General features: G+C 36.5%; 1 protein-coding gene across 3 annotated transcripts; it reads right to left on the bottom strand.

Moving 5' to 3' along the window:
- Positions 1-657: 657 nt before the first annotated feature.
- On the bottom strand, positions 658-26,203 carry xrcc1 (X-ray repair complementing defective repair in Chinese hamster cells 1). 3 transcript variants are annotated; one of them, XM_028469858.1, is made up of 18 exons: positions 26,006-26,203; positions 25,745-25,841; positions 25,564-25,656; positions 24,400-24,507; positions 24,153-24,311; positions 23,065-23,142; positions 20,829-20,952; positions 20,600-20,706; positions 19,263-19,419; positions 18,963-19,194; positions 18,021-18,137; positions 11,503-11,599; positions 11,316-11,415; positions 6,795-6,837; positions 5,321-5,463; positions 3,659-3,749; positions 3,487-3,562; positions 658-1,108 (listed from the first exon to the last, which is right to left on the bottom strand). In XM_028469858.1, the coding sequence occupies exons 2-18, from the start codon at positions 25,793-25,795 to the stop codon at positions 1,001-1,003; spliced, it is 1,884 nt and encodes a 627-aa protein (XP_028325659.1). In that variant the 5' UTR covers positions 25,796-25,841; positions 26,006-26,203; the 3' UTR covers positions 658-1,000. The 3 variants fall into 3 exon arrangements, with proteins under 3 accessions (XP_028325659.1, XP_028325661.1, XP_028325660.1); XM_028469860.1 differs by having other exon boundaries at positions 18,963-19,173; XM_028469859.1 differs by having other exon boundaries at positions 1,001-1,108; positions 20,829-20,949.
- Between the last annotated feature and the right edge of the window lie 1,744 nt (positions 26,204-27,947).

The raw sequence follows: 27,947 nt of genomic DNA, 5'->3' as shown, positions 1-27,947 counted from the left end.
TTGACGGTCAAAACATGTCAGGAGATAAAAAACATTTCCTGAAAAATGTTGTCTGAATAAATGAAACCTCAACATACTGTGAAAAAAAAATAAAATGAATCTTGCTGGAACTATTACATCTAAGTCAAGTGAAACTTCAAAGGAAGCATCAAAGGCAATCAGCATAACTCCTCAGACAGGAGATAGAAAAATGTCCTGAAAAACTTTGAATAAATTAAAAACAAATTAACAAGCATTTGAAACAAACTCCCAAATATAACTGTTGATGGATTTATTCGACATAAGAGACCGTCAGTAATGTAAATCAAGGTATTTGAAAAACCTTTGAACACTTTGTCCAAAAATATACTCAAAATACTGAAAATTTCAGAGAAGTTTACCAAATTTTGGGATCATTTTCTCACCTGGTAAACCAAACTATGGTATAATTTGGCTTAATGAGTGTCACTCTAATCTATTAAGTAAATCAAAAACTATTTAACAAACACAAACAACATAATGAACACAAAACATGTTTAAAAAACAACTGAGTTACTCTCATTTAATGTAATTATATAAAAAAGCTATCTATTGTTTCAATAGATAGCTAAGTCTGCGCCTTAGTTTTTCCTCTATGAGCTTTACACACGTCAGAGCCTTTATCAGCATCAATGGAAGTCAGGAGAGGATGATAACTTTATAGGCAAAGTCAAAACACAGCAGCACAAAGATATCGAGATCCAAACAAGTCCGAATCGTTTATCAAAGTCCAGGGATTGACAGGCTAATGGAAACTTGTGAAATGAAACACCCAAGGGCACGGGCTACGTAGAAAAAAATCTATCACAAATCTTATAAAACACCATCAACGGATGTCATTCAAGAGTTATTCTCAAGCTGAAATAAGACCTGTGGAGGATTCAGAGGAAAATGTCAGAAGTTCAGATTAAAAGAAAACTAATGTCAAGTGTACAATAACACATTTATTGCTTTTTTGCTTTTCCTTGGTGGGTGGACCAGTTCAGGGAACGACAGCGTAGGGCTGGTGGGGCAGCATCTTCTGGCGCTCGTTGATGGCGTAAATCCACGTGGGTTTGACAAAGTTCAGATTGCCGTTCTCCATCAGCGCCTTGGATTAAAACAGGGGTGTCAAACACATTTTAGTTCAGGGGCCAAATACAGAGCGGTTTAATCTCAAGTGGGCTATGGATTTTATGCTAAGAAAACGAGCAACTTCAACATTTTTGTGCCCTAGTTTGCACTTCTATGTAAATATAAAATACAAATCATGTAGGAAACTGGTCATAAATGACAGATATCAGTCCCCACGGGGTCTTTACTTTAAATTTCCTAGATTTCTTGACCGATTTCTATCTAATTAAAGGTCTAGTATTATGCTATTTTTCACCCATCTCCAATTGTTCTAAGAACCCCAACTATATAGTATTTGAGATTTATTTTCCCAAACTCACCTGCTTTCTGAAGTTTCAGCCCTCTGAAAAGTCACTTTCAGACCGCTTCTAAAAACAGGCTGTTTTTTGGGGCCTTCATGCATATGCATGTGTAGGCATAAACATACACACTGCTTCAGTTCATGTGTTTATCACAACAGCTGCAGCAGCAAATCATTAACAGTCTTTCTTCTCCTCCTCCCCTCTTTTAACCACAGAAATAGTCCATTGTTTTGTCCTAGCGCTGTGGGGGTAACAAAAACGTCAGATCATCGCATAAAAGCGATACAAGGCGATATAATGGCTTATAAAACTGAAACCGATTGTGACTGCTCGCGCTGCGCTGCAGGGACGTGAACTCTCAACTATGAGCTGCTTCAAACACTCACATGAGCTGCTACGTCACTTTCTAGTTGTCCTCACTTCTTCCAATCACAGAAATAGACTATTTAAAACAATAGTCCATTGTGTTGTCCGACTGCTGCGTCTCATTGGGTCATAAACACGTCAGATCATCCCATAAAGACGATACAAGGCGATGTAATGGCTACTAAAAATGAAACTGATCGTGAGCGCTCACACTGCTCTTCGAATTATCTTTAAAGTGAACATAAAGATATTAACTAAGATATTAACCTGCCTTTGATATGTTTGTTTAACCTTTAAGATAGTTTGAGAGGGAGGAGCTCACATTCTTGGGTAGGAGGAGCCAGGATTGTCAGGAGGAGGAGTTTCCCCATCATAAAGTGTTTGGAGATAATTTTTTTACAAAATGTGGAATAACAAGGGAGGGTGGAAACAAGGGAATGTATATCACTAGGACAAAACCATTATAAAGTGACGTTTTCATCATAATACTGTCCCTTTAAGGAAAATATTATGTCATAACTTGAGGAAAAACTAAGAATTTTGTAGAAATGTTTAGTTTTTTCCAACAGTTTAACATTAGAAATGATGCAATCATGCAATATAAGCACAGGGAAAACTGTTAGCCCCTGCAAATATTGTTGAGTTTCATTCAAAAAGTGATTCATGTTTTCTCTGTCATTTCTACTTTCTCCTGCAGACCAAATTGGATGCTCCAAAGGGCCGGAGTTTGAGACGTGGATTAGAGGGAGAAGAAAGAGAGCGCGCTGCTGCTGCTTTCACCAAACCTTGTAAAACTTCATCACTTCAGAGACGCAACACGGAGCTCGTCTGTAGCACTGTGACATGTTAATGAAAGACTTCAACTCAGTGAATACGTTATAGCGCTTCCTGCAGTTGGATGATAAGTGTTTACAACCTAAAAAGAAATCCAATTTTCACAGTGTCACTGTGTTTAAAGATGTTGGAGAAAAACATAATTATTTTATCAGATAATAAAAGCGTCTGCCTCATGAGTCATAATAATTTCAAGATCATTTACTCGGAAAAAGATGTCAAGGGTTGAAATTGCTGCATGAAAGTTTGTTTTCATCTACATCGCAAACAATAAATTGGCGCAAAAGTTTTACACATTGGATTGTGGGATGTGGAGTCCCGCAGACGGATAAATAGAAGTGTTTTTAATTTATTCTTACTGTGATTTCTTGTCTTTCTTCGTTTGTTCCCAGTATTCCCCATGATATCACCTCATTCAATTTCAGCCGAATTTGTTTCTTTCCGTGTAAACCAAAAAACAAAAATCCAAAGATGTGTTGGGAAGTCACATTGGCAGAGTTTGTGGGGGCAAACACAAAAAATCGCAGTAAGAATAAGGTTAAAAAAATTGGGCTGGGACTTAAATGATTAATTATTGCTTGGATATTGTTGCCGCCTTACATACTTTACATGACGTATAAATCATACAAAAAGTACAAACTTGGGTACATTAATCAATGTTTTTTTTTGTTTTTAATTCACATACCCCCCATGACAATTTGCGTACCCCTGAGGGTACCCGTACCGCACTTTGGGAAGCCAGGCTTTATATGTTACACATACATAACACAGTACAGACCTATCTAATCCCACCTTTTCCTGTTCACTAAAATAATACTTTATCAACTTAATTAAAAGCTCAAACTCGACTCACGTCTTCAAACGAGTCCTGCCATCCGTCACTGGTCACCACAAACTGAACCTTCTCTGTCATGTAGTCCTCAATCACTCTGCAGTAACAACACCAGAGCAATAAGTGATTACAAAAACCACATTTAAAAGCAGCCAATCACACAACAGGAGAAAAGGGAAGAACTCTGCCTCACCCGTTGAAGGCAACAATGTACCGGAGCAAAAGTCGTCTTTCATTGTTGGGGAAATTGCCGTAGAGGAAAAAGTACTTTCCGCTCAGAAAGTCTGTAGGAAAGCACAAAAAAAAGAAAAGAGAATGTGATAAAAAACTAAAAAAAAAGGTTTGAGTTATGAAGTCTGAGTGATTGCGTTTGTTTGCTTTGCTGCTGTCAATCCAAACACTGCGGGTGGAAAATGCATCTGAACGCTCGTCATCAGCGAATCGAAATGACTGAACAATGAGATGGAAAAAAGATCATTTCTATAAGATGAGCACAAAAACCATCAGTGATGCTGTCAGCAGAGTCGAGAACCTTTGCCCAATGTTCTCCTTCCCTTCTGTGAAGTTTGGCCCGCCTGTGGTTGTTCTGTTGGGTTGTCTTTGATTTGAAGCAAATCAGTACATTTTTGTTATCAAAGGTTTTTCATTTCATTCATTTCACCTGGTTCTAACGGAGATTTCTTCCTGTTAAAAGGGAGTTGGTTCTTCCCACTGTCGCTAAATGATTGTTCATGTGGATCTTGTTGGGTTTTCTCTTTCTTACTATTAATTTTATATTTTGATAAGTGCATTGAGATGACTTTGAATTGAATTTATCAAATTACATGCCATGTTTTCCCTCTTGAGGAGTTGTGTGGCCGTAACATTTACCATTCGTCTAACAGTGTTTTCCAACCTTTTTTGGGTCGTGACCCCATTTTTATATCACAAATTTCTCTAGAATTAGTTTTTGATCATGTTTGTTATGCTGGGTTACAAATACAGAGCGGCCAGGATTAGTGCACAAAGTGACAAGATGAACCACCACAGATATTTGTATACTTTTTAATTTCTATCTATTTATTTACATTTTATTTGAACTACATTTATATTTCAGAAAGTGAAAGTATAGAATACAGTTGTTTGAGATTGTATTCTACATGAAAACAAATAATACATATATGTTTAATCAGTATTTTTCTTATCATTTACAAGACATTTCATTTCAGGTGACCCAAAGGTTGAAAAACACTGGTCTAACATCTTAAACTCATTTTTTTAACTGATGTTCTTTCTTTTTTCTGATTTATATTTCTTTGTTTTCATCACTGTAAAGCGGTGGTTGTCAAACTTTTTTGGCTTAAGTAGCCCATTTCTCGTATTTGTCAGACTACAACTATTTCAAACAATTGTAGAGCATAATGATATATATATATATATATATATAACTGCATTTTAGTTTAACTAGATTTATATTTCTGAAAGTGAAAGTATAGAAATATGAGATTGTGTGTTTTTTTAATGCAAAAAAAGAATGATAATTCCACATATCAGGCGACCCCACATGGGGTCCCGACCCCTAGGTTGAAAAACACTCAATAGATTTATTTCTATAATTTTTATCACTTCCGGTCACTTTATTTGTCAATTTTCCACTCGAATTTGAATCGCGTACCCCTATTTGAGAAACACTGCTGTAAAGTGTATGAGTTTCTTGGAAATCACTTTAAAATAAAATTAAATAAACTTAAAATGATATTATTATTATTACACATTCACAATATTAAATAACATCTCATCATACAGGGACTAAGACACACAAAGTGTCTAGGAGGTGTTTTAGGGACACTGCCATAGGAGGCACAGTGAGACGGACCTGGTAGATCAGGAATGGGATGATCCATTTCAGCTTCAGCATCTGTGTTTTCATCCGTCGAACCCCCGTATGGATCATCCTCTTCTTTCACAGCCACTTCTCCTGCTGCAGCTGCTTTCTTCTGTCGGCTCTTGTTCTCCACCCTTTCACAGGGACAGCAACATGTAACATGTGACCATTACCGCCCTTAAACAATCAGCTTTTCTGTCTCATCAACTAGTCAGTCTTCTATCCGTTAGAGTTCACTTTATGAAGCCTGCTGTAGAGATTATATATACTGGTACTAAGTAATAAGAAGTAGGAAAAAAAAAGAGGAAATATCCGGTAGAAACTTCCTTTGGAAATAAGCCAAATATTGTGAAAGATTATTTTGAAAACCTACAAATGCATTTCTTAGGAAAATCTAATCTACATTTGGCAGGAGGGTAATTTGACAAATTTTCAGGACATACCACACACTTCGGAATTTTTTTACCAATTGCTCTTTAATAATTCAATAGGCCCACTATACGTTTATAGTTTGGATGAATACTTTTTGAGATACGGCCAATTTAATGAGGGGAGAATGTGTCGATTTTCATGCATCCTTATTTTTCTTCCAATATCTCAGGAACTACATCACATAGGAAACTGAAGTTTGGTATAGTAATACAGCTCCACCTACTCTCTCAGAAAGTACAAACATATCTGATGTAGAGTATATTTTATATGGTGGACATGCCAGCTCCTCAAACCTGGATGTTTGTCGGGGTTTGGGTCTGGAACGTGTTTGGGCCTTCAGTAAACAACTTTGGCTATGTAATTTGATCAGCTTTGAGCTATGTACATAGACTGTTTACATCACTAATGATTATTTAGTCACATATATGCATTGGCTCTTGAAATCCAAAAAAATACTTTTTTTTCCATTGCATGTGGGAATGTAGGAGAAAATCTGATCTCTGTTTTAATTTATAGTATAAAGATTACTCTTTATTGGGATATAAAACGTTTTTCATTATGCAACTTCTTCATTTCTAAATTTTTATACCAAAATGCATGGACAATGATGATGAAATAACATGGAATGACACAGGAATCATTTCATCTGTTTTTTGGCTCAGCTTGTGATCATACTTTGGACAAAAAAAGGAGAAAAAGAAGCAATCTTCATATCTAATACATCCCCCAAGACGGGAGACAGACAGGGTGACCATGAATGTGCAGCTTGGTGATGAGAAAGATGCAAATACTGGGTTTGTTTATTGAGGCATGTAAAAGAAAAAATATGAGAAGTTAGTTGGACTGAAAATAGTAAAGCTGGAGATCTATGGTAGTCACAAAACACCAACGTGCTCATCACAGTTGATGGAAATACACTTTAGAACTGTTAGTTTGAAACCTTCAACACAAATCCCATCATCACATCGTGTTCCAAGTCAAAGGCAGAGGGAATAAAAGGCATTCCATCAAAGTCGTTAATTGTTGTTGTTACCTTTGCAGCTCATCCTCAGTGTCCCCTGCAGAGTCATTAACCTCTGTGGAAAGAAAAAGGCATTTGTTTCATATTAGTCTAAGTCTTGTAATGGTTCCAGCAAGATTCATTTTGTCATCTTTTTGATGTTTATTTAGACAAGGTTTTTCAGGACATTTTTTTTAAACCTCCCGACATGTTTCAACTGTCAACTGCCAGTCTTCGTCAGAGGAGTTCTGCTGATTGCCTTTGATGCTTCCGTTGAAGTTTCACTTGACTTGCGTGTAATAGGAAGTCAAGAAGACTGGCAGTTGACAATCGAAACATGTCAGGATATCATTTTTTTCCCTGAAAAACTGTGTCTGAATAAACAAAACCTTAACTTAACATACTACTCAAAAAGAAGACAAAATGAATCTTGTTGGAACTATTACATGGAAGTAGAGTAAAACTTCAAAAGAAGCATCAAAGGCGATCAGCAGAACTCCTGGCAGTTGACAGTCGAAACATGTCTGGAGATTAAAAAAAAATGTCCTGAAAAACCTTGTCCAAATAAACAAAACCTAAACTTAACATACTATTCAAAAATAAGACAAAATTAATCTTGCTGGAACTATTACATGGAAGTAGAGTGAAACATCAAAGGAAGCATCAAAGGAAATCAACAGAACTAGTGGCAGTTGACAGTCGAAACATGTCAGGAGATATAAAAATGTATCTTGACGATAAGATTTTCACACACATGCCTGGGTTGAAACGTAGGTTAAATGTTTGTTAAATATCAATTGTTTTGAAACACAGTGGTTATTTTGGGTTTCTTTTTTATGGCATAATCAGAAATTAATTTTTTTTATTTCTAGTGTTAAATGTTTTTTACTAATTCACAAGCTTGGCACTAAAAGTTGCCGTTGAAAAGCTAAAGAAGCAATCCGCCACTTTACTTCGGTCGCTGCATTAACATAGAAATAAGAATCATGCACAAGTCCCTCCACAGTGATCATGTACTGCCTCCCTCCTCCTCCTCCTCATCATCCTCTTCTTCCTCCTCCATCACTCGGTGTGTTTTCCGCTCTTATGATGATGTTCTTGTCAGCTCATCTGTTTGAGTGCTCCACAAAGGTTATCCTTTTGTCTAATCCCTGGCTACTTTCAGTTAATTCAAACCTCTTCAGCTCTAGTGTGACCCTCTCAATCTGAGCTAAAACAATGTTTGAGTCAGAAACTTATTCCCCAAACTGGTAGCGTTCAAACATTTGATGTCTATTTTTTTTGTCGTCTTCCGGAAGAGGCAAATGTGCACTATGTGAGCAGTCGAATTCAATAAAAACAGGGTTTTTTTTCCCCTTTGATTAAAATTAAGTCACTTTTTAGGTCTTATTATTGAAATTATAATGGACAGTAATAACAAGGGCATAACTATACTTGGCTAGGGTTCCTGCCTACAACACAGGAAAGTCCTAAGGGACCTTTATTCCCCCTTAAACAGTGCGCAGCTGACACAAAATCACAGACTGTCACGCTTACATTTTTACAACAAAATTAGCTAAATTTAAACACTGACTAAAATGTCAAAGGTTGGACAAGAATCACTACTTCATACCAAAACCAGTTTAATTTTGGGGTTTTGCTACTCACAAATTATTTGGCAGTAATTTCAAATAACTGATGCCGATAAGTTAGATGATCCCTTTAAAATTTACAGTAAAATTTTCACCCCTTCACAACCTTAAACAAAGGTCAAATAAATAAAATAAAAAATCACTGTGATAGTGGAGAAGTTGTAATGAACATGTGTGAATGATGAAATAAGGCATTCAATTGTTAAAAATGCTGTTCTATCAATAACATTTCAGGTTTTTTTTTATGTGAATAGTTTGATGTGAACGTTTTAACAATGCATTGATTTATCATAAATTTTGAATCTATTAATAGATGATTATGGCATCTGTGGTTCTGAGGTAAAATGAGTTTGACACTTTTTCTCAAACGCATTAACTTAGAACAGAGATAAGCAATTTTTACATCACAGCGGGGGCCACAAAAACAGACCACATTATCATCATGTATGTCAACCTTTAGAAAAATTACTAATTTGTGCATTAACACAAAAAATAACAAGGGGATTGTGCATTTTTGTTGACCTCTTCTCTATTTTCCTGTCTTGTTGTGCGTTCTTTCTCGGGGTCAATGCATTGTTGTTTTGTGTGTTTTTGGAATCATGTATATATCATTTTTTTTCCACTTTCCTTCATTTCATGTTTTTTAGAAGATATTTTGTGTGTGTTTAAAGTCATTGTGGATGTTTCTGGAAACATTATGCACATATTTCTTGTTGTTTAGAGAGTTAGGAGTCATTTTACACATTTTTGTTGGCTTATTGGGTATTTCACCTTTAATTTGTGCAACTTTAGACTCATTTTGTACGTATATTTTTGGGGCCACATAAAATTAGACTTCAAGCTGCAGTTGTCCATGTCTAACATCAATGGAAGTGCTGACCTGCTGCCTTATATGTATAAATATATCAAATCAAATTTATTCTTCCATGTAATCCTGTTTACAATATCTGCATTGTAATTGACAGTCAGTACTTTTCACATATCAGAATAGGAGCATGTTGAAGACCGAGTCTTATTATACATGCTCCTTTTTGTTAAATAAAAGAATGTCCAAGTGGATGGTCGCCGATCAATTCTGCAAGACTTTTTTTTTAACATTATAACAGGTACAAAGTTATTAAATTAATTATGTTATCAAAAGGTGCAGATCTTCAGATTGATTTATTCTACTTTACCTTTACGTTGTCATGTTTCTTCTGTTCGTCTCAATCTGTTGCGCGTTTGTTTTGCACAAAATAAATCAACCATGTGGGGGCTTGTCCCATTAGAGTAACCATGGAGCTTTCAAGGCCATTTGTTATGTTTGCCTTCTATTTCCGTAACTCTTCCACAACCAAGAGCCATTCAGGAGCTTAATACTGATTTAAGGAGGCCTAACGGATGTTTTGGACCTCACCCTGCTCAGTGTCTCAGGCTCGTAGTCGTTTGATTGGATCTTGGTGGAAATAGCTTAGGGACGCTGAAGAACAAACAGCGATTTGACCAAACTCATGCTGAGTTTAAAATGAAAATACATAGGTCCTAAACAGTAAGTTCAGCTTTAAATATTGTAATACTCCATATCATAAAATCTGTGTACATATTAGTAAAGTTTTATAAAGTAATCATTCAAACAGCTGCTGCCTTGGATCGTGAATTTACGAGAGTTTTAGTTGAACTGGCTTAAAGGGCGACAGTTAATTTCATCACATTTTTTTTATGATTTTAGCTAAACCAAAACTAAAACTTAGAATTCTGATTAAAAATATTATCAGATGCTTTATTAATGATGTATGTAGTAATTTGAATAAATTACAAAGTGACAGTGCCATAAAAGCATTGGCAGCCGTGTTGATAAAGAAAATGGCCTCGTGATAAAAAAGTGAGATGAAGCATTGATTGAATACGCTTTCTGTTCCAGCAATGACTGTTAATATTACTTGACTCACACACAGAATGGCAGCATTTAAAAGAGAGCAAGCGGAGGATGGAGACCCTGGAGGAAAAATATCATGATATTCAAATTGTGGAGCTAATCACATGGCTATTACAGAAGGCCTTTCATTAGTTTCAGCACTGTGGCAGGAGAACTTCGAACTGAAGCCATCAATAGGAGTGAAAAAAAAAAAGAGTTGAACTACTGAATCTCTAATTATTTTTCCATCAGATCTTTACACATTATCTTTTTTTGAATATGCTAAAGCAGTGGTTCTCAACCTTCTCAGCCCGCGACCCCCAATGTACCTGAAGGTGGTTGAACACAGACATGAACACTGAAAAACAGGGAGTCAGGGCCATCTATAAGGGGGAATAAAGGGGAGAGCTTTTCTATAAAGTCAGCAAAATGATGGTCCATTGTTCTATGAATCTGTGATAAGCACATTTATTTACTTATCTTCATAATATCCACTGTTATCCAGGAAGTTTATTAGTATTGGCACCTTGATATATAGTCATCTTAAATGCATAATTCTTTGTAATAATCAGAAATAAAATGGGTTAAAAGTGGTGGTTAAAAATTGAAAATTAGAGTGGCCAAAAATGAAAAGACAAAGTGGTACAAAGTGTCAATATTGTCTTAAAAGTAGCAGAAATGGCTGAAGGGGGGGTTTGGAGTAATGTAATTTAAAAAGTGGGAACAATTAATTTAAACTGGCCAATAATGGTCAAGACAAATTGTGAATGTGGTTCAATTGGCAAAAATAATCATGATATATGGTGAAAAAATATTAAAAGTGACAATAATTGGGTCAATATCTGCGACATTAGGTGGGAAAAGTGTTCAACCTTTATATGCTTTCTTTGAGTCAAATTCCACAGATCTGTCTTTTCACTGGTTCCCAGTCAGCCTTTAAGTAGACTTTACAGTTCTTTAGGTATTAGAAAACCTCAGTTATGTTTCCAAACTAAAATATTTTATTCTAAAAAGATGATGTAAGTTAACCTGGCTCTTCCACATCGGTGGAGCCTCCGTAGTCGTCGTCTTCCTCCTTCTTAACTGGAGTCTTCCTTGGAGTGGTTTGTCTCTCAGTCTTTCGTGGAGTCTGCAAACACAGCAGTGTTCATGCAAATCCTCAATTGCTGCTTCTTAATGTACTTTGATCTGAGCTCCCTTTATGATCTTTATTTACTTCTTTTCTTTGTTCCCTCTCCTCTTCCTCCTCCTCGGTCTGCTCGTCCACGTCCATTTCGCTTTCTGAACTCGACTCTGCACCGTCCATCAAATACCTGCAGAAAAGTAAAAACCAAATCAATTCTGAGTATCAGGATGATATAAAATTAAGCACGAGGGAGACGTTATGCATGAACACAAACGCAGCATTTTCTAAATGAATGGCGTGATGATTCAAAGTGCAGCATTAGGAGTGGAACAAAAGGAATCCGTTCTGCGAAAGGCAGGATTTTTTCAACTGGAAGTTTAAACACTGATCATTAAAGCTTTACCAATGCTTGCGTATTACACACTTTACATAGCACAGTGTTATTAATAAAGAAGTAGATAAAGCATGGAGAGCCTGGTCAAATTTGATACATCCATTTCTGGGTTGGGTTGAAATTGGGAAATGGTAATTTTCAAAGTTGAAATCTATTAAATATAGTTGGGAAAATATATTTTAGCATTGTCTTGACTGAAATAATCTGATTTCATTAAAGTATACTTGAAAATATCTCGAGTATTGAAGCCACGCCCCCTTGCCTTAGCCTAACCATAGTTTTAAATGAGTCTGGGAAACAACTAATATTTTACACAACATTAATACATTTGTTGTGAAAGAATTGATTGTTTAATCAAATAACTTATGAATAATGTATGATACAGATGTCTAAAATTACTCACAAAAAGAAACATTATCAGTACAACATTAGCAAAAAGAGCATCTAAATCAAAGCATCGATATCAAAGCTGAACAAAGATCAATCCCTGAGAACCTGCCAATAAATGGCAGCACCAAACCCACACAGGGTTTATCAAGGACATGACATTTCACTTCACAAACTCCTCCAAAACTCTACAAACATCAGCTGAATGTCATCAGCTGCCATGTGGAGCGCTGATGTTGTGCTGTAATTGTTTCTGCTCACAAAGAAAAGGCATTTTACTGACCTGAGCTTAGATGGTTAATAAAAGTGCAATTGAAGATGGGAAGGAAAAAAATAATCAGTCTTAGGGCAATAAGAGTGACACAGAAACTGCTGCTGCTCACAAGAAAGTTATGTTATCTCAGCAGCAGAGAAAAAAAACTCAGGCTGAACTTTGTGTAAAAACAAACCAACCAACCAACCGCAAACACAAAACACGAACATAAAAAAGAAAACACACACACAAACAAAAATGCAAACACAAAAGATAAAACAGGAATGCAAAAAAAAAAACACACAAAAAGGAAACGCGAACGCAAAAAGAAAACACACAAAAAAGAAAACACAAACATAAAAGACAAAACACACACACAAAAAAGACCACATCATCACTACAGCATTAACAAAAAAAAGCATCTATATCGAAGCTGAACAAAGACCAACAGCTGCAAATAAATGGCAGCACTGCGCCCACACTGGGTTCATTTATCAAGGACATGACGTTTCACTTCACAAACTCCTTGAAGTCTCTATAAAGCTGGATGTTATCAGCTGAGATGTGTGGAACGCTGATGTCGTGCTGTAATCCTTTCCTACGGTGGCTGAGAAGTGTAAAGCACATTTACAAATACCACAACACATTTACAGATTTTTGCAACAATTTTACAAATGCCACAACAAATTCACAATTTTAAAAACAAATATACATAATAAATTAGAAAAAAAACAAATAGTAAAACAAAGGCACATTGTAATTGTAAAAGTGTTTTGTTAAATTGTTTTGACCTTTTGTAAAAGTGTTGCAGTAATTTATAAATGTATTGCTGTCATTTGTTAATTTGTTGCGGTTGTTAATGTGTTGTGTGAAATCACAACGGAAAAGGAGGAGATTTTTTTTAAAAATAAAATACTCTGTTTTCAAGGCGGATTGACAGAAGTTACCCTGAGGAAAACACCGACCTTCCGGGTCCTCTAGCGGACCCATTTCAGACTCTATCCGAAAACCAAGCACTTCATCCAACCAGTTAATTCAGAACGCTACAGCCAGAATACTAACAGGTACCAACAGGAGAAAATCTAGAGTAGAGTTTAAAATCCTCCTGATAGCCTACAAAGCTCTACATGATCAGTATATCTTAAAGACCTGTTAGTGTCCTATCGTCCAGGCAGACAAACAAGTGGGTGTTGAGCTCAGTGTTTAAAAGAGGACAGGCTGTCTGCAGTCACACAGCTAGCGGTAGTGCATTCCAGAGGGTGGGAGCTGCCACAGAAAAGGAACGGTTACCTCTGGATTTTAAAACGGAATGAAGGACGTCTAAAACTATCTGGCTGGATGACCTCTGGAGGGCCGATGCAATGAAAGGAAGTCAGCCAGGTACTGGGGGGCCAGCCCATTCAGGGACTTAAAAACCAATAAAAGAACCTTAAAATCAATCCTATACTTCACTGGAAGCCATTGCAGAGCAGACAGTACAGGAGCTGCATTTTGGACAAGCTGGATGTGGTTGAGCTCGGACTGATCAATGCCACTATAAAAAGAGTTACAGTAGTCCAAGCGTAACATAATAAAAGCATGAATCGCCTTTTCAAGGTTCCTATTGGCAGGATATGGTTTTACTTTTGCCAGCAGTCTTAGCTGAAAGAAGCTGGACTTTATCACTGAGCTGACCTGTCTTACTAATTTATAAGCACCATCCATGAGAAAACCAAGGTTTCTAGCCCAGGGAGCAGGAAAGGGCCTGCACCTGGTCAGGACGATCAAATAGGACCACCTCAGTTTTATTTTCATTCAGAGATAAAAAGTTCAAATCCATCCCTTAAACAGTCAACCACATCATGGAGAGATTCTGTTGTTGGTGTTTTTAATGACAAGTAGACTTGTCGCAAACACAAAAGACAAAACAAACACAAAAAAGAAAACACTCAAAATAGAAAACTCAAACACAAAAGACAAAACAGGAATGCAAAAAAAAAAAATGCACACAAAAAGAAAACGCAAACACAAAAAGAAAAGGCAAACAAAAAACAAAACACAAATGCAAAAAAGAAAATGCAAACGAAAAAGAAAAAAATGGTTTTTTTTTGTCATTTTTTTTAACTGTATTTATGATTTGGAAACTTTTCTTCTATTTTCATAAATTATATATTATTGCTCAACTTTGCATGGCGATAAAGGAAGTTATGTTTATGAGTTCAAACAGTTTGTTAGAAGAAAATAAATTATTGTGAATTTAAATAAAGGAATACAAATCTGCATTTTGACTATTTTTTAATCAAGTTTTTCCTCCAAAATATAATCTCTATGTATTCAAATTGAAAAGCGTTTAATGCATCATTACATCTCAATCTCTGAATTGACTTTTTTAAAAGTGGGATTTGAATCGTTGGTCGAATGTATCCTTACACCTCTAATTGACCTTTTGCAAAACCCCGCCCACAAACTGTCATTGTCCAATCATACGTCCGAGCAACCGTTACTATGTAAACAAGGTCCGACATGCTCAGAGCAGGCACAATGGTGAAGCGGTGTGCTCATGGCTTGTGCAAGTCGGATACCAGGTACCCCAAAAGTTTGGCTGGGAAAGTTGTGTTCTTTCTGTTCCCAAAGCCAAAAACACAACTGGAGCGATGTCTACAATGGACTATAAAACTATAAAACGTCTCAGGGATGTGTGTCTGTCAGTAAGCGTGTATGTGTAGTATGGGAGATGTGTATATTTTTAACGTTCTCTTATCTTGTCTGCACTACTGTGTATGTTCAGCAAAATGACAATAAAGCTAGATTTGATTTGATTTTGACTAAATAAAGTGACATAACGATATATTCACATACCTAGAGAAAAGCTGGTCACCTGTAGGTTCAGCTAGCTATAGCTAATGTAACAGTTTGTTTTATTAAGATCCCCATTAGCAGTGGTAACGCTCTTATAGCTTAAGGAGGATATGAACAATATAATATAAGAAAACTTACCCAGCAGTGCAGGAGCATGACTGGTCTAGTATACTTTCGCTTCGAAAGTTATAATGTCGCCTTCGTTGTTTATTTTAATATGTTAAATATATCCCTCCACAGTATATTGTAACCCATTTTTCCTGGATCTGGAGGATATCGCGCAGGTATCGCTCCGAAAAGAGTAAATAACACACACCGGTAGACTTCTCCCAGCCATTACAGACGGGGCCAACTCAAGAACATGACGGACATCACAAAAGTAAATAATAGGGGGCGGGGCTTTTGCAAAAGGTCAATTAACACATTTATAATTAAAGAATTGTATATGGTTCATAACAGTTCCGACAAAATGCAAAATTTTAAAGCATATTGCAACTCTGATAATGAAAGATATTACAATAACAAGTCATGATAACACCAGGAAAAACAAATGAGTGGTAGTAAATGGTAAAATGGTAAATGGACTTGATTTATATAGCGCTTTATCACCACACTGAAGCAGTCTCAAAGCACTTTACACATCAGCTCATTCACCCAATCACTCTCACATTCACACACCAGTGGGACAGGACTGCCATGCAAGGCGCTAGTCGACCACTGGGAGCAACTTAGGGTTCAGTGTCTTGCCCAAGGACACTTCGACACATAGTCAGGTACTGGGATCGAACCCCCAACCTCTCGATCAGAGGACGACCCACTACCACCTGAGCCACGGTCGCCCTAGTAGAAGTGTCCCGATCCGATATTGATATCGGTCCTATATCAGCCAGAAAATGAATATAGGATTGTATCGGACTGCATCTAAAATCACCGATATACTGTAAGCGCTCCGATAAAACGTTCTGCTCCAGCACTTCTATCCATTGGTGACTGTGGTTCATCACAGTCACCTATGGAGGAGGAGGAGCTGTAAAACGGCACAGCCTTAGAAATATGATACAAAGGAAAAGGTGGGAAACAACATCTTGCATTATCTTTAATGTAATGTTATGTATATATCCAACAGGTCAGGAGCTGAAGGAAGCTTCACGTGCTCAGCGAGAAAATGTTTGTGTGCATAAAAGGCGCTACAGTGAGTGGGCACCATTTGTTTAAGGGCTTGATATTATCAAAGTAAGAGGCCAGTTTAATTACCCATAGCAGATGCAGCTTTTAAATAAAGGATGCATCATCAAAGCGACGCACCGCACTCCACGTGCTGCACAATAACACTGCTGGACCGGATGTGTGTGTGTGTGGGTGTGGGGGGGAGAAAGGAGGGGCGGGGCAGAGAGTAATGGTGACACTTCTATCTTTGATTGAATGAAGAGATGGAGCATTCACAATAAAATGGCAACACAAGCTGAAGCAGTGATATTTAGGTTTGTCAATTAAAATTTAAATGATAAAATTGGTTTTCATTACCATTAAACAGCTGTAATTTGGGACACTCTGGGACAATGTACCACATATCACAAGAAACTGGCATATGGCAGAATTTTGGAAAATGTCCATGGGAATTACCAGTAAAAAAGAATTTACAAATATCGGATATTGGTACTTGAATTTGTATTATTACTTTGTCACCATGAACATGTTCAAAGTTTAAAGAAAACAAGTTAAAAAAAACAAAAAAAAACTGTATTTCATACCATTTTGTATTTGAAAATGGGAAATTTGTAATTATTGATATTGCAATATATCAAGATGCATATTGCATCGTTTAGTATTGGGATATACTGTATCGTGACATGCAAATCATGTATCGTATCATCAGATTCATGGCAATGCACACCCCTATTAAGTATGGTTGCATCATCTAAAATAGCAGCATCACTTATTTAAAATTACTCCTCATTTTCAGTTAATTCCAAAAAATTATTCTCATGAAAAGTTCGTATTTTTAATTATTCCCAAAATTCTTGTGCTTAAGTTCACCTGCAAATTTACTTGAAATGTTCCATTCATTTGCAATTCAAATATTTGTTTAATGGTTACAATGTTTAAGCACCACAGAAAAATCTCTCGTCTTATTTTATTTAGATTTTTCACACTGGTCTTAGTCAAATTATTTTCAGACATGTTTCAAGTAACAAAAACATATCAATTACCTTTAATAAAAGGACATTTATCCTCATTACGTCCCAAAGTTACAAGTAATGTAGTAAATTAGAAGGAATTCCCACAGTTATAAAGCCTTTCTACAATCAAACACAGGACTATTTCATTTAATCGAGACTTTCCCGGCTTCACGTCATCCATTGAAAAAAGCCCTTGATGCTGCAAAAAGCTCCAACTATTATAATGAAGCATGTAATTAGAGAGCGCCTGGAAAACGGTGGGAGGAGACTGTGGATCAGCAGCTCAAGGTTACAATGTTCTCTGCAGCGAGTGGGCAAAGCCAAAGAAAAGATGTATTTTTGGAAGCTTCAATCAGTGTGAGAGGCTCGTGCACAGATTGGAAGATGGAGGAACATGGAATAAAATCAGGCTGTAGCAGTGACTAAAGTGCTCTTTGAGAAAACAACAACAACAACTGAATGCCATGTAGTTAAATGTTTCCAGATGGGATTACACACCCAACATCAGAACAACAAAAACAAAAAGGCAAGTTGTATGAAAAGAATCTTTTCTAACCTTTTATAGGAGATCTTCTGCTTCCTCTTATGGCAGTCCAGCACCCACTCCTTGCGTACGATGATGCCCCCCGCGGATTTCACCTGGCTATACTTGGGGGTGTTGGCAAAGGCACAGCTGGAGGTTGACAGAAACACATGTTTACATTATGCATGAGCACGAGTGGTGACATCATGGAAGAGAAGTTGAAAAGTGCTTTCAGTGAACTTTGAGGGATTGATTTGTAATGGAGCAGAAATGACGCACGTCAATAGCGCCGTGAGTGAGAACAAAGCAGGAAAGAACATTAGGAAAACAACAAATGTAATCTCTCTGAATGGTTTGCATTTGGTGGTGGGAGAACCTCAAGCACAGAGAGGACATACAACTGTATTTAAAGAGGAACTCAACCCCAAACCCACTCTTTTCTGCTGAATGCATATGTAGTTAAAGTTCATTTTGCGTATTTAGTTGTAAAATGTCAGATTTAATGGACTCTAAGGGTTGAACGCTGACTATTACAAGTGAACTTTAAAATCTTGTTAAAAAAAGAGTACTGCGATCCAATTTCAGAGTATTGATGTGAATCGTGACACCTTTGAATCAATTTTTACGATTAATCGTTACATCCCTAGTCCTAAGGGAATTACACATGTACCGGTAAGTTAAATACAATGGGATTAGTTTCCTTTACATCCCTATAACTCCTAATGAAGAAATAGTGAAGTTCCGAGTAAAAAACGAAGGAATCAATGATTAATTTAGTAAAAATAAATAAATAGTCACTCATTTGTTTGAACTTAATTCTGCTATTAAAGCAGTAGCTCAACTTCTCAGTCATAAAATTGATTAGTTTCCTCTGGCTGTTTGACCTTCTTCCTTCTGTATTAAACTTAAACAACCAAATCTACCTTATTTTCCTGAGTTTTACAGCCCCATCTGTAGATCCTGTGAGGAACTTACATGAGGTGTGTGGAGTTTGGGGTCCAATCTGTTTGGTATTTGGCCCCCATGTCCAGCGCCTTTTCCCGGAGCTCCCCTCTTAACGGGTTCTGGAAGCCACTGAGGACAATCACCACCCCCTGCAGGGTGCAGTTAAAGGGAACCTGTTGCACAGTCCGAGGCTTGGACTTGGGTTTAGGTTCGGTGTTGGAGGAACTCTCCTTCTTTTTCTCTGCAGATTTATGAGATGAAACTGCTTCAGAAATGGTACAATTAGGACAAAAAGTGGAGGAGGGTACATTTCTTGTGGTCCTGTGTTACCTTTGGTAGTGCTGGGCAGGCTGGACGGACTCGCCTTGGGTCTGGGGGTCGCAGCTTTCTCTGGGGGGGAACCTCCTGGGCTTGGTTTCTTTGAGGGAGGGGGGCCGGCTGCAGATTGCCGCTCTTTACTAAACTCAAATTTTCTTTTTGCTGGAGGCTGAAAGTCAAAGTGAAGATCTTACCTTGAGAAACACACATACGCATGCAGAGAGGGATTTTCCCCTCGGAGATTTTTAAAGTATAATCAATCAATTTCAGAGTTCAGAATGAAATTACATTTCCTTGTGCAACTCAACCAACACATCATTTCTGTATATCCAGGGGTGTCAAACTAATTTTAGTTCATGGGCCAAATACAGAGCAGTTTGATCTCAAGTGGGCCACAGATTATATGCTGGAAAACGAGTAATTTCAACATTATTTTGCAATAGTTTACAAAATAATGTTGAAAGTATTTTATGTATACATAAAATACAAAATATATAAGAAACTGACAATATCCAAGCAATAAGTGATAAATATCAGTCCCAACAGGATCTACTTTCAATATCCTAAATTTTGTGACCAATTTCTATTTATTCAAAGGAAATATTATTTCATAATTTGAGGAAAATTTAAGGATTTTGTAAGAATTTTGAGTTTTTTCAACTGTTAACTTTAAAAATGACTGCAATGACACTGGCAAAACTGTGAGCACTGTCAAATATTGTTGCGTTTCATTTACACATTGATTCTTGTTTTCTTTGTCATTTTTATTTTCTCCTGCAGCCCGAATTATATGGTCCAAAGGGCTGGATTTGGCCCCCGGGCTATACAACATATCACTACCTCTAATATTACAATAAGACCGTCGCTTAATCTTGCAGTAAAGCTGAGAGTGTATTAAACATTTAAAAACTTTCATTTTTTCATATCAAACTATGGAGTGAATAAATATGATTAACAAGTTTTCCAAAGCTTTTCTGAATGGAGTTTGCATGTTCTCCCTGAGACTGTATAGTTTTTCTTTACTTTGATCAAAAATATTTAAACATGGATATTCTTGCAGCTACTTTTGAGATGGTTGAAAACTTGTTGTATCCAGAGACTCAAATGGCCACAACTTCTTCAAATAATCTTTGATTTCTATGTGTGTGACACCATTGGAAAGCTTAGAATCCACACTTTTAGATTCTGTAAATAACTTGGAATGACTCATTCCTGGTTTTCTCATGGGGCGTCACAGTTTTTATTTTCTCATTGTTCTGGGTTTCATGTGTCCAAAAAAAGAAGCCTCTCTGACCAGCTTTCTGCCCACGGCTGAGGAAAATGTTGGGTATGTTGTATGTGTTTTCTACCTGTGGTGAGACAGAGTTGGAAGACAAAGATGGAGCTGGTGTGTGGGAGCTGCCACCTGTTTGCAGAGTCGCAGCAGCATAACTCAACTTCTGGCTCTGAGGAGACGCTGCAGAGAGAGAAAAGTCAATGTCTTATCTTGCTCAGTTTGCTTTCCATTGCTTAACAAACTCTGTAACAGGCCTTGAGCCACGGTTTTTCTTTTGACCAACAATACAACAGGACATTTACCTTTGAGTGGGGTGGAAGACTTCGATGCATTTTCTCGGCTGAAGAACAGGCTGCCGGGCTGAAGGCTGGGCCCCGATGTGGGGGAGTCGTCTTTTATCTTAAACTGACCCAGCTTCGTCAACTTCTGACGGGAGGACAAACAAGAGCAGAGCAGAGCACACTCTGAATAAAAAGCTTTAAAAACAAAGGATTTAAAGGGAAAAATAAGATTTCATTAAATGTTCACAATGCTTCATATTGTCTTTGGGACAAAACAATATTGTCACCAAAATGAAATTCTATTAATTCACGTTGGTTCACGCATGCATTTAAATAAAAACAATGTTTTACTGTAATTTAAAAAGTAGGAACAATTAGTTTAAACTGGTATATATTGGGCATGGCAAATGGTGAATGTGGTTAAATTGGCAAAAAATAAGCATGAAATATAGTTAAAAAAAAGGGGTCAACGTATATAAAATTAGGTGGGAAAAGTAGTGAAAAGGGTATAAGTGCCGAAAATATCTTGAAATTGAAAAAAAAATGCAGAAAATGCATTGAAATTTGATGAAGTGGCAGAAATGGGAGTAATGTAGCAAAAATGCATTAAATGGAGCAAAAATATGGCAAGAAAAAGTGATGAAAATCATTTAAAATATGAAAAGTTTGGTGTAGATGGAGAAAAAAGGTAAAAACAAGAAAAAATGCGCTCAAAATGTTCAAAAAATATTCTTAGTTTCATGAAGGCATCTGGCAACCCCATGCCAGTGTCCTGACCCAAAGGTTGAAAACCCCAATATAAAGGACTAGACAAAACCACACAAGACAGGATGAATGAGGTTAAAAATCAAAATAAAAGTGGAATGACAAAAAGTACAAAATAAAACATAACAGTGCACCATTAGATGTGAGATTAGCCACTGATGCTACCCAGCAAAGCAGGAAGAAGCAGGAAAAAGGGAGATTATGGCGCTACAGAGTGATATTGTGACGTATCTAGCAGCTCACAGCTCCACATACTAACACAGAACATGTGTGGACCTGAGTGGATTATTGATAATGTTGTGATCGTGAGATAAAATCCTTAATTAACCGGGCCAAACGGGTCATCCCTGTGTGTCAGGAGGAGGAGGGAGTAGGGGTGGTGTGGAGGGGGGTACAAAATACCCCCAGCCTGTGAGCCAGATAGCTAAACAATAGGTGACATGTAGGAGGTGGCAGCGCACCTTTGGATGCGAGATCATCCATGCTCCGCAGAGGTCAGAGGAAGAGAGGAAAGGCGTTTATGAGACAGGAAATGGCGCTACGTAAAGAGCTGACATTTCCAGCAGCGGATACTCGACCAGACTATGTGTGGAACTCATGGATAGTGTGGTGATGGTGAGATAAAACCATAAAAAAAACGGCAAACGACGTGACACTCTGCATGTCCGGGAGGAAGAGAAAGTTACGTGTGTGCAGACTGACGGGAGAGAAAGTTGGAGGAACGCCAAAATACAGTAAGAAATCCATTCAACTCTGACATAGATAGCAAAATAATAATTATTTTGCTATCAAAAGCCCGGTCTCAGTGTTTTTTTTTAATGTATAATAATATATATTATTCTATATAATATATAAGGAAACAATGTTCAGATGTATGTTAGTTGTCACTAAAGCAAAAAATAGCTTTAAAGTCACTGACAGGGTTTTTTTTTTTAGAAAAAGGCTTTTTCTCAGATTTTTGCTCTGAAACTGAAGATTTGTGTAAAACTTGCTCTATTCAACTGCTGATTACAAAAGAACCGAGACAGAAACAAATGTTTTTTTGTTGATGAAAGTAGAGGCTTCAATCTTTCAGAATCTGGAGTCAGATTTCAGATAGTCATAGTAGAAAATATTCTGTGGGTCTTTAAAATCAGTCAAAATTCTCAAAAATGGCTGGCACTGAATGAGTTAATTTGGACTGGGTTAAAAAACCAATTTGAATCGACTTTCCATTGGATGGCCTGTTATCGATTCATAAAATCTTAAAATTGCCCATTTAATACATATTTTCTACCGTGTGTAATTCAGTGTTGTGATCTAAAAGCGACAAAACAAAAACAAAAGACATGATTTTATTCCTCTCTATAATTTCACTGCTTTTTAAACCGTCTAAGTCCTTTTTGGTGTTGTTTTCAGTGTCACGCCGTGATCGAGCACACTCAGCTGCTCAGTGTATGAAACGCACATGCACTCACACACGTTAAAAAAAAGCTGCTTTGTCGTTACTTACAGGAGAAGATGTTGGAGGAGAATCATTTTTGTCCGGTGTTGAGTGAAACTTGACGAAGGCCAGGCCGTAGGCAATGTTCTGACAAAAGTGCAAAAACAACTATTATTATGATTTCATTCAGTTTCTGACTGCAGCAGGAACAATGATGATCAAATATCAACCTTCAATTAGATGCGGGAATAAATGAAGAAAAAGTATAAAAGCAAGTACAAGATGCAACCTTGCTGCAGAGATTAATGTTAAATTCATCATAAGTGGTTTGGGATGATTTGTAGCATTGCTGATTAATTAACCAATACAGCAAACTACTGTGAAAAACGTATATGAGACACAAAGGCAAGCTGCAATGGCCTCATGTAAAGGATTTTCAATATTCGTAAGTGGTGAAAAAACCAAAAATTGGGGTTCGAAAATAAGATTGAAAAAGTTGCATAAAGAAAAAATGTTTAATATCCTAAGAAAAAGTAACATTCATACAAAAAACAAATAAAACAGATCAGATTTTTTTCTTACATTCCCACATAAAGTGTGGGAACGTAAATAGTTGGGGAAAAAAAAGTATTTTTTTGGATTTCAAAAGACTGTCACCCAAGAACCAATGTATATACTGTATGTGACTAATCATTAGTGATGTGAACAGTATATGTACATAGTTCAAAGCTGATCAAATTACAGGGAGCTGAGACATATGCTCAGTGGTTTACTGAAGGCCCAACCATGTTCCAGACCCAAAACCCAACAAACTTTTTTCCAAATCTGAGGTGCTGGTATGTCCACCAGATAAGATGTATAGCAGATATTTTTGTATATTCTGAGAGAGTAGGTGGAGCTGTATTAGTATACCAATTTTCCTATATGATGCTGAAAATGTAAGGAAAATAAGGACGCACAAAAATCCACACATCCCCCCCCCCCCACTAAAATAGCCATATCTCAAAAAGTTTTCATCCGATCAAATTAAAGATGTACAGTGTGTCTATTGAACAATCACGGAATAATTGGTAAAAATTTCAGACTTTTTTAGATCGAAATGCGTGGACCGTTTGTTAAAATGACATGAAATGACCCAAATAGAAACAGGCTCTCACCTTACTGTAGGGCTGAGTACATACTATCTTCACACGGTCCCATTTCTCCTGAGCCGTGCTTTTCTGCAGCTGGTTGGGCCCAAAGAAACGTACTCGGTTCAGGTTGGTGCCGTTGCGGCTCTCGGTGGGAGACATGAACGAAGACGTGACCAGAATAACCTAAATCATTAAAAAATGCGAATATGAAACTTTTAAACATCCGTCTACGTAAAAAATTAGATAACTGTTGATTTAGTTTGACAAACACCTCATAGTCTTGGTCTCGCACTGCGGAGGAATTTCCGACCAACACCTCTATGAAAGCTGAGCCTTCATTTCCGATGTCAATGCTGTGCACCTGCTCCTCCTTCTCAAACTAAAGAGTGGAACATCAGTGAACATTAGAAAATCATAAACATAAACCAAGGACAGTTTAGGCAGGAGTGCCAAAAGAAAACTAAAAAACATTGATTTATAATTTTATTAATCAATTTAATTCAGAATAGAAAATACAAAGAGTACAGATTAAAATTCTTTCCTAATACTTGGTAGGCTATGTAGTTTTGTGCAAACCCCACGAGTAAATGTAAAAAAAAATGACTTCAAAAATACACAAGACGACTTTAAAAATACACAAAAAATAACAGACAACTACACAAAATGATGCCAAGAACACAAAAGCATCCCAAGTGAGAGAAAAATATATTTAATGGCACCAAAAATACATTAAATGAAAGTAAAAAAAACAAAAAACGACACCAAAAACATAAAAAAAATGACAGAAAAATACACTAAATGACAACAAAAGCCTACAAAATGACAAGAATACACAAGATGAAACCAAAAACAAACTGAAAGAAAAACATACAGTAAATGACAGTGTTGTGTAAGGGTATAAGAACAAATCGATTTGCCGATATATCATGATATTTCACTGCACGATTATTGTATCAATCCAAAAAATGTCCAAAGAGATTTTTTATCGTTTTTTTTTTTTTTTTTTTTTTTTTATGAAAAAAACTATTAATTGCACCAACATATGTATAGCACGTAAATGCCTGGTCACCAGGTGTGAGTGAACCACAGCAGAGCCAATAATGAGTCAACAAATGTGACATTAGATGGAAAAGTGGTGCAAAGGGTTTATAGGTGCCAAAAAATTTATTGAAAGTGGAAACAATGTGTAGAAAAGGCATGGAAATTTGATGGAGAAGTGGCAAAAATGCATTAAAAGTAGCAAAAATATGGCAAGAACAAGCAATGAACAACATAACATTTGGTGTAGTTGCAGAAAAAGATTAAAAATGGTTTAAACATATATGTTCTTATTTTTTAAGGCATCTGGCGACCCCCTCGAAGTATCTCGTGACCCTAAATGGGGTCCAGACCCCAAGGTTGGGAACCCCTGGTGCAGAGGAAAAACAACACATACCTGCAGGATGACAGACGTCTGCTTCTCTCCTGCACGTGCTGCTTTCCACTTCCTGTAGGTGTCAGAGCTCAGCAGGTTCTCAGCCTTGTGTGTCTAATGAAAACAAAGCAGTAGTAATGACATTATTTTACAAATGACTTCATGGGTCAAAATAAAATACGTTTAGCGTGAAGTAACTCACGGAGTCCTCGGTGCTGCAGGACACCACGTGTTTCAGTTTGATCTCCGGCATGTTTGTTATGTTACTACGCGATGGGTAAACAATGATTACAGCCCGAAAAAAAAAAAACACAAATAAAACTTACTTTTTACAAGTTACCTACAAAAGCAACGTTTAAACTCTGTTAAATCTCCGTAAGTGGTGATTATTTGGAGAAACGTAGACTTCTGTTACAACTTGACAGCAACATGCTAGCAAACAATAGGCAGTGTTGTGTCTTACTGGTGATCCAGGTGGTTTTAACGCTCCTAAAAGGCTTCTGCCAATTATTCCTCCACACTGTAATGTCATCCACTCATAACAGCAACTTTTTCTTTCCAAAACAAAGAAGGAAAAAAACCGCAGAAGCTATTAATTTGAAGATATTCGTACAAAAGCACTCATTTTCCCACCAAAAGTATGTACGCGTGCTGACGTGATGCTACTTCCGGGCAGCGTAGATTATCAGCCAATCAGGAAGCTCTGCCGGCTTCTTCTACGACGTTTTTGGAGCTCATTAGCGCTACTCTACGAATATTGACAATTTAAATGTAATAACATGATATCTATAATTTAGAGACGACTGTAGACATATGTAATAATAACCTTAAAATTTGTCTTATTTTCAACCTTTTTTGCCATTCACAGTATTTTGTGATAAATGCATAAATTCCCTGTTTTTCTGCTGGCATGACAGCAAAATCCTGAAGAGCTCCACAGCCCTTCTGGAAGTGTGCTGTGGTATCTTCTGCACAATATTAACTTCTTAATTTCTTTAAGGCATTCGTTTTTTTTCTTCTTTAACACTAAATACTGTTAATAATTAATTTAAAAGAAGTAATGTAGCTAATGTGCTGACTTTTTCAAAGTAATAAATATCAGTAATAATTTGAATTATTGACCTTTTTTGTAAAGAACTAAAAAAGTCGTTCATATCAGTTAATACAAGTATTTTAAATGTAATTATCATTTAGTTGTTATATAGTAGCAATATGAAAAAATAAAGCTGTTAGATTTACAATTTATTATTTTAATACTTTAAAAAAATTATTTCTAAGGTAAAATAAATACAATGGTAGGCTCCTCTGCTTTAAGTCCCATATTTTGCACTAAGTGCTGTGGTCTTTATTATTTGGAATTGATTGACCAGCTAAACCCACCTAGTGTGGAGGTAGATTTAAGTCTTTATTATTCAATCAAAAAATTATTTCCAATAAAAAAATGACTTGAATAAAAACAACCTTTTCAATCAAAGAAAAAAGTGTTAGAATACAATCATTTGGGTCTCAAATATTTTCTTGCATTTAAACACTTTTTTTTTGATTGAAATTTTTTTTATTTTGATTGAAGTGATTTTTTGTTTTGATTGTTTTTTTTTCTTGTCAAGGGGATTTGTCTCTTTCCAAAGAACCAATGAACAAATAAAGCAATCAAAAAAATTTCACAGTATGTGAGAAATGTGAATTTTGTGATATTATTTTCTCATTAAAATAATAATGTCAATGTTACATCTAAATCTGAATGTTAAATATAAATATTACATATACAATCTAAATGTTAAATATAAATCTAATCTATAAAACACCTCTGTTTGTGTGTGTGTCTGTGTCTAAAATATCTCAGCGCATCAGGATCTGCCTGACCTGAGACTTTCAACATGGCCGCAGCTTGATTCAAGAATGTGCAACGTCAGATTTGTTTGGACTGCAATTAAACTGTTCATAAATAATTTCATAAAATTGTCTTAAATGCAGCTTTGCAGAACAGCTCAATGTTGACAGGTAGTCATGGTAACTCAGGATAAGTTGAAAGCTGCGTATAAACTTTGCAGAACAGCTCAATGTTGACAGGTAGTCATGGTAACTCAGGATAAGTTGAAAGCTGCGTATAAACTTTGCAGAACAGCTCAATGTTGACAGGTAGTCATGGTGACTAAGGATAAGTTGAAAGCTGCATAAAATATGCAGGAGTAACTGCACAAACGTCTTTTAAAAACGACTAAAATGGGTCCAGTATTCTAAAAAAACTACCTCATAAATATTGACCTGCAGGTGTCCTCAGTGAGCAACGTTTATAACTAAGGTGAATAATAATAATAATAATAATAATAATAATAATAATAATAATAATAATAAAGTGTGTGTGTGCATGCGTGTGTGTGTGGATTTAACTTTTATTCTGAATG

Source organism: Gouania willdenowi, chromosome 16, assembly GCF_900634775.1.
Source record: "Gouania willdenowi chromosome 16, fGouWil2.1, whole genome shotgun sequence".
Lineage (NCBI taxonomy): Eukaryota > Metazoa > Chordata > Actinopteri > Blenniiformes > Gobiesocidae > Gouania > Gouania willdenowi.
This window is presented reverse-complemented; position numbering and strand designations above follow the sequence as displayed.

Bases quoted from the DNA above. Each gene is read 5' to 3' on its own strand.
- xrcc1 (XM_028469858.1), bottom strand. From the start codon at position 25,795: ATGCCGGAGATCAAACTGAAACACGTGGTGTCCTGCAGCACCGAGGAC. The intron at 25,657-25,744 runs GTGAGTTACTTC...TGTTTTCATTAG, and splicing joins CCTGCAGCACCGAGGACTCC to ACACACAAGGCTGAGAACCT. The intron at 24,508-25,563 runs GTATGTGTTGTT...TCCACTCTTTAG, and splicing joins AGACGTCTGTCATCCTGCAG to TTTGAGAAGGAGGAGCAGGT.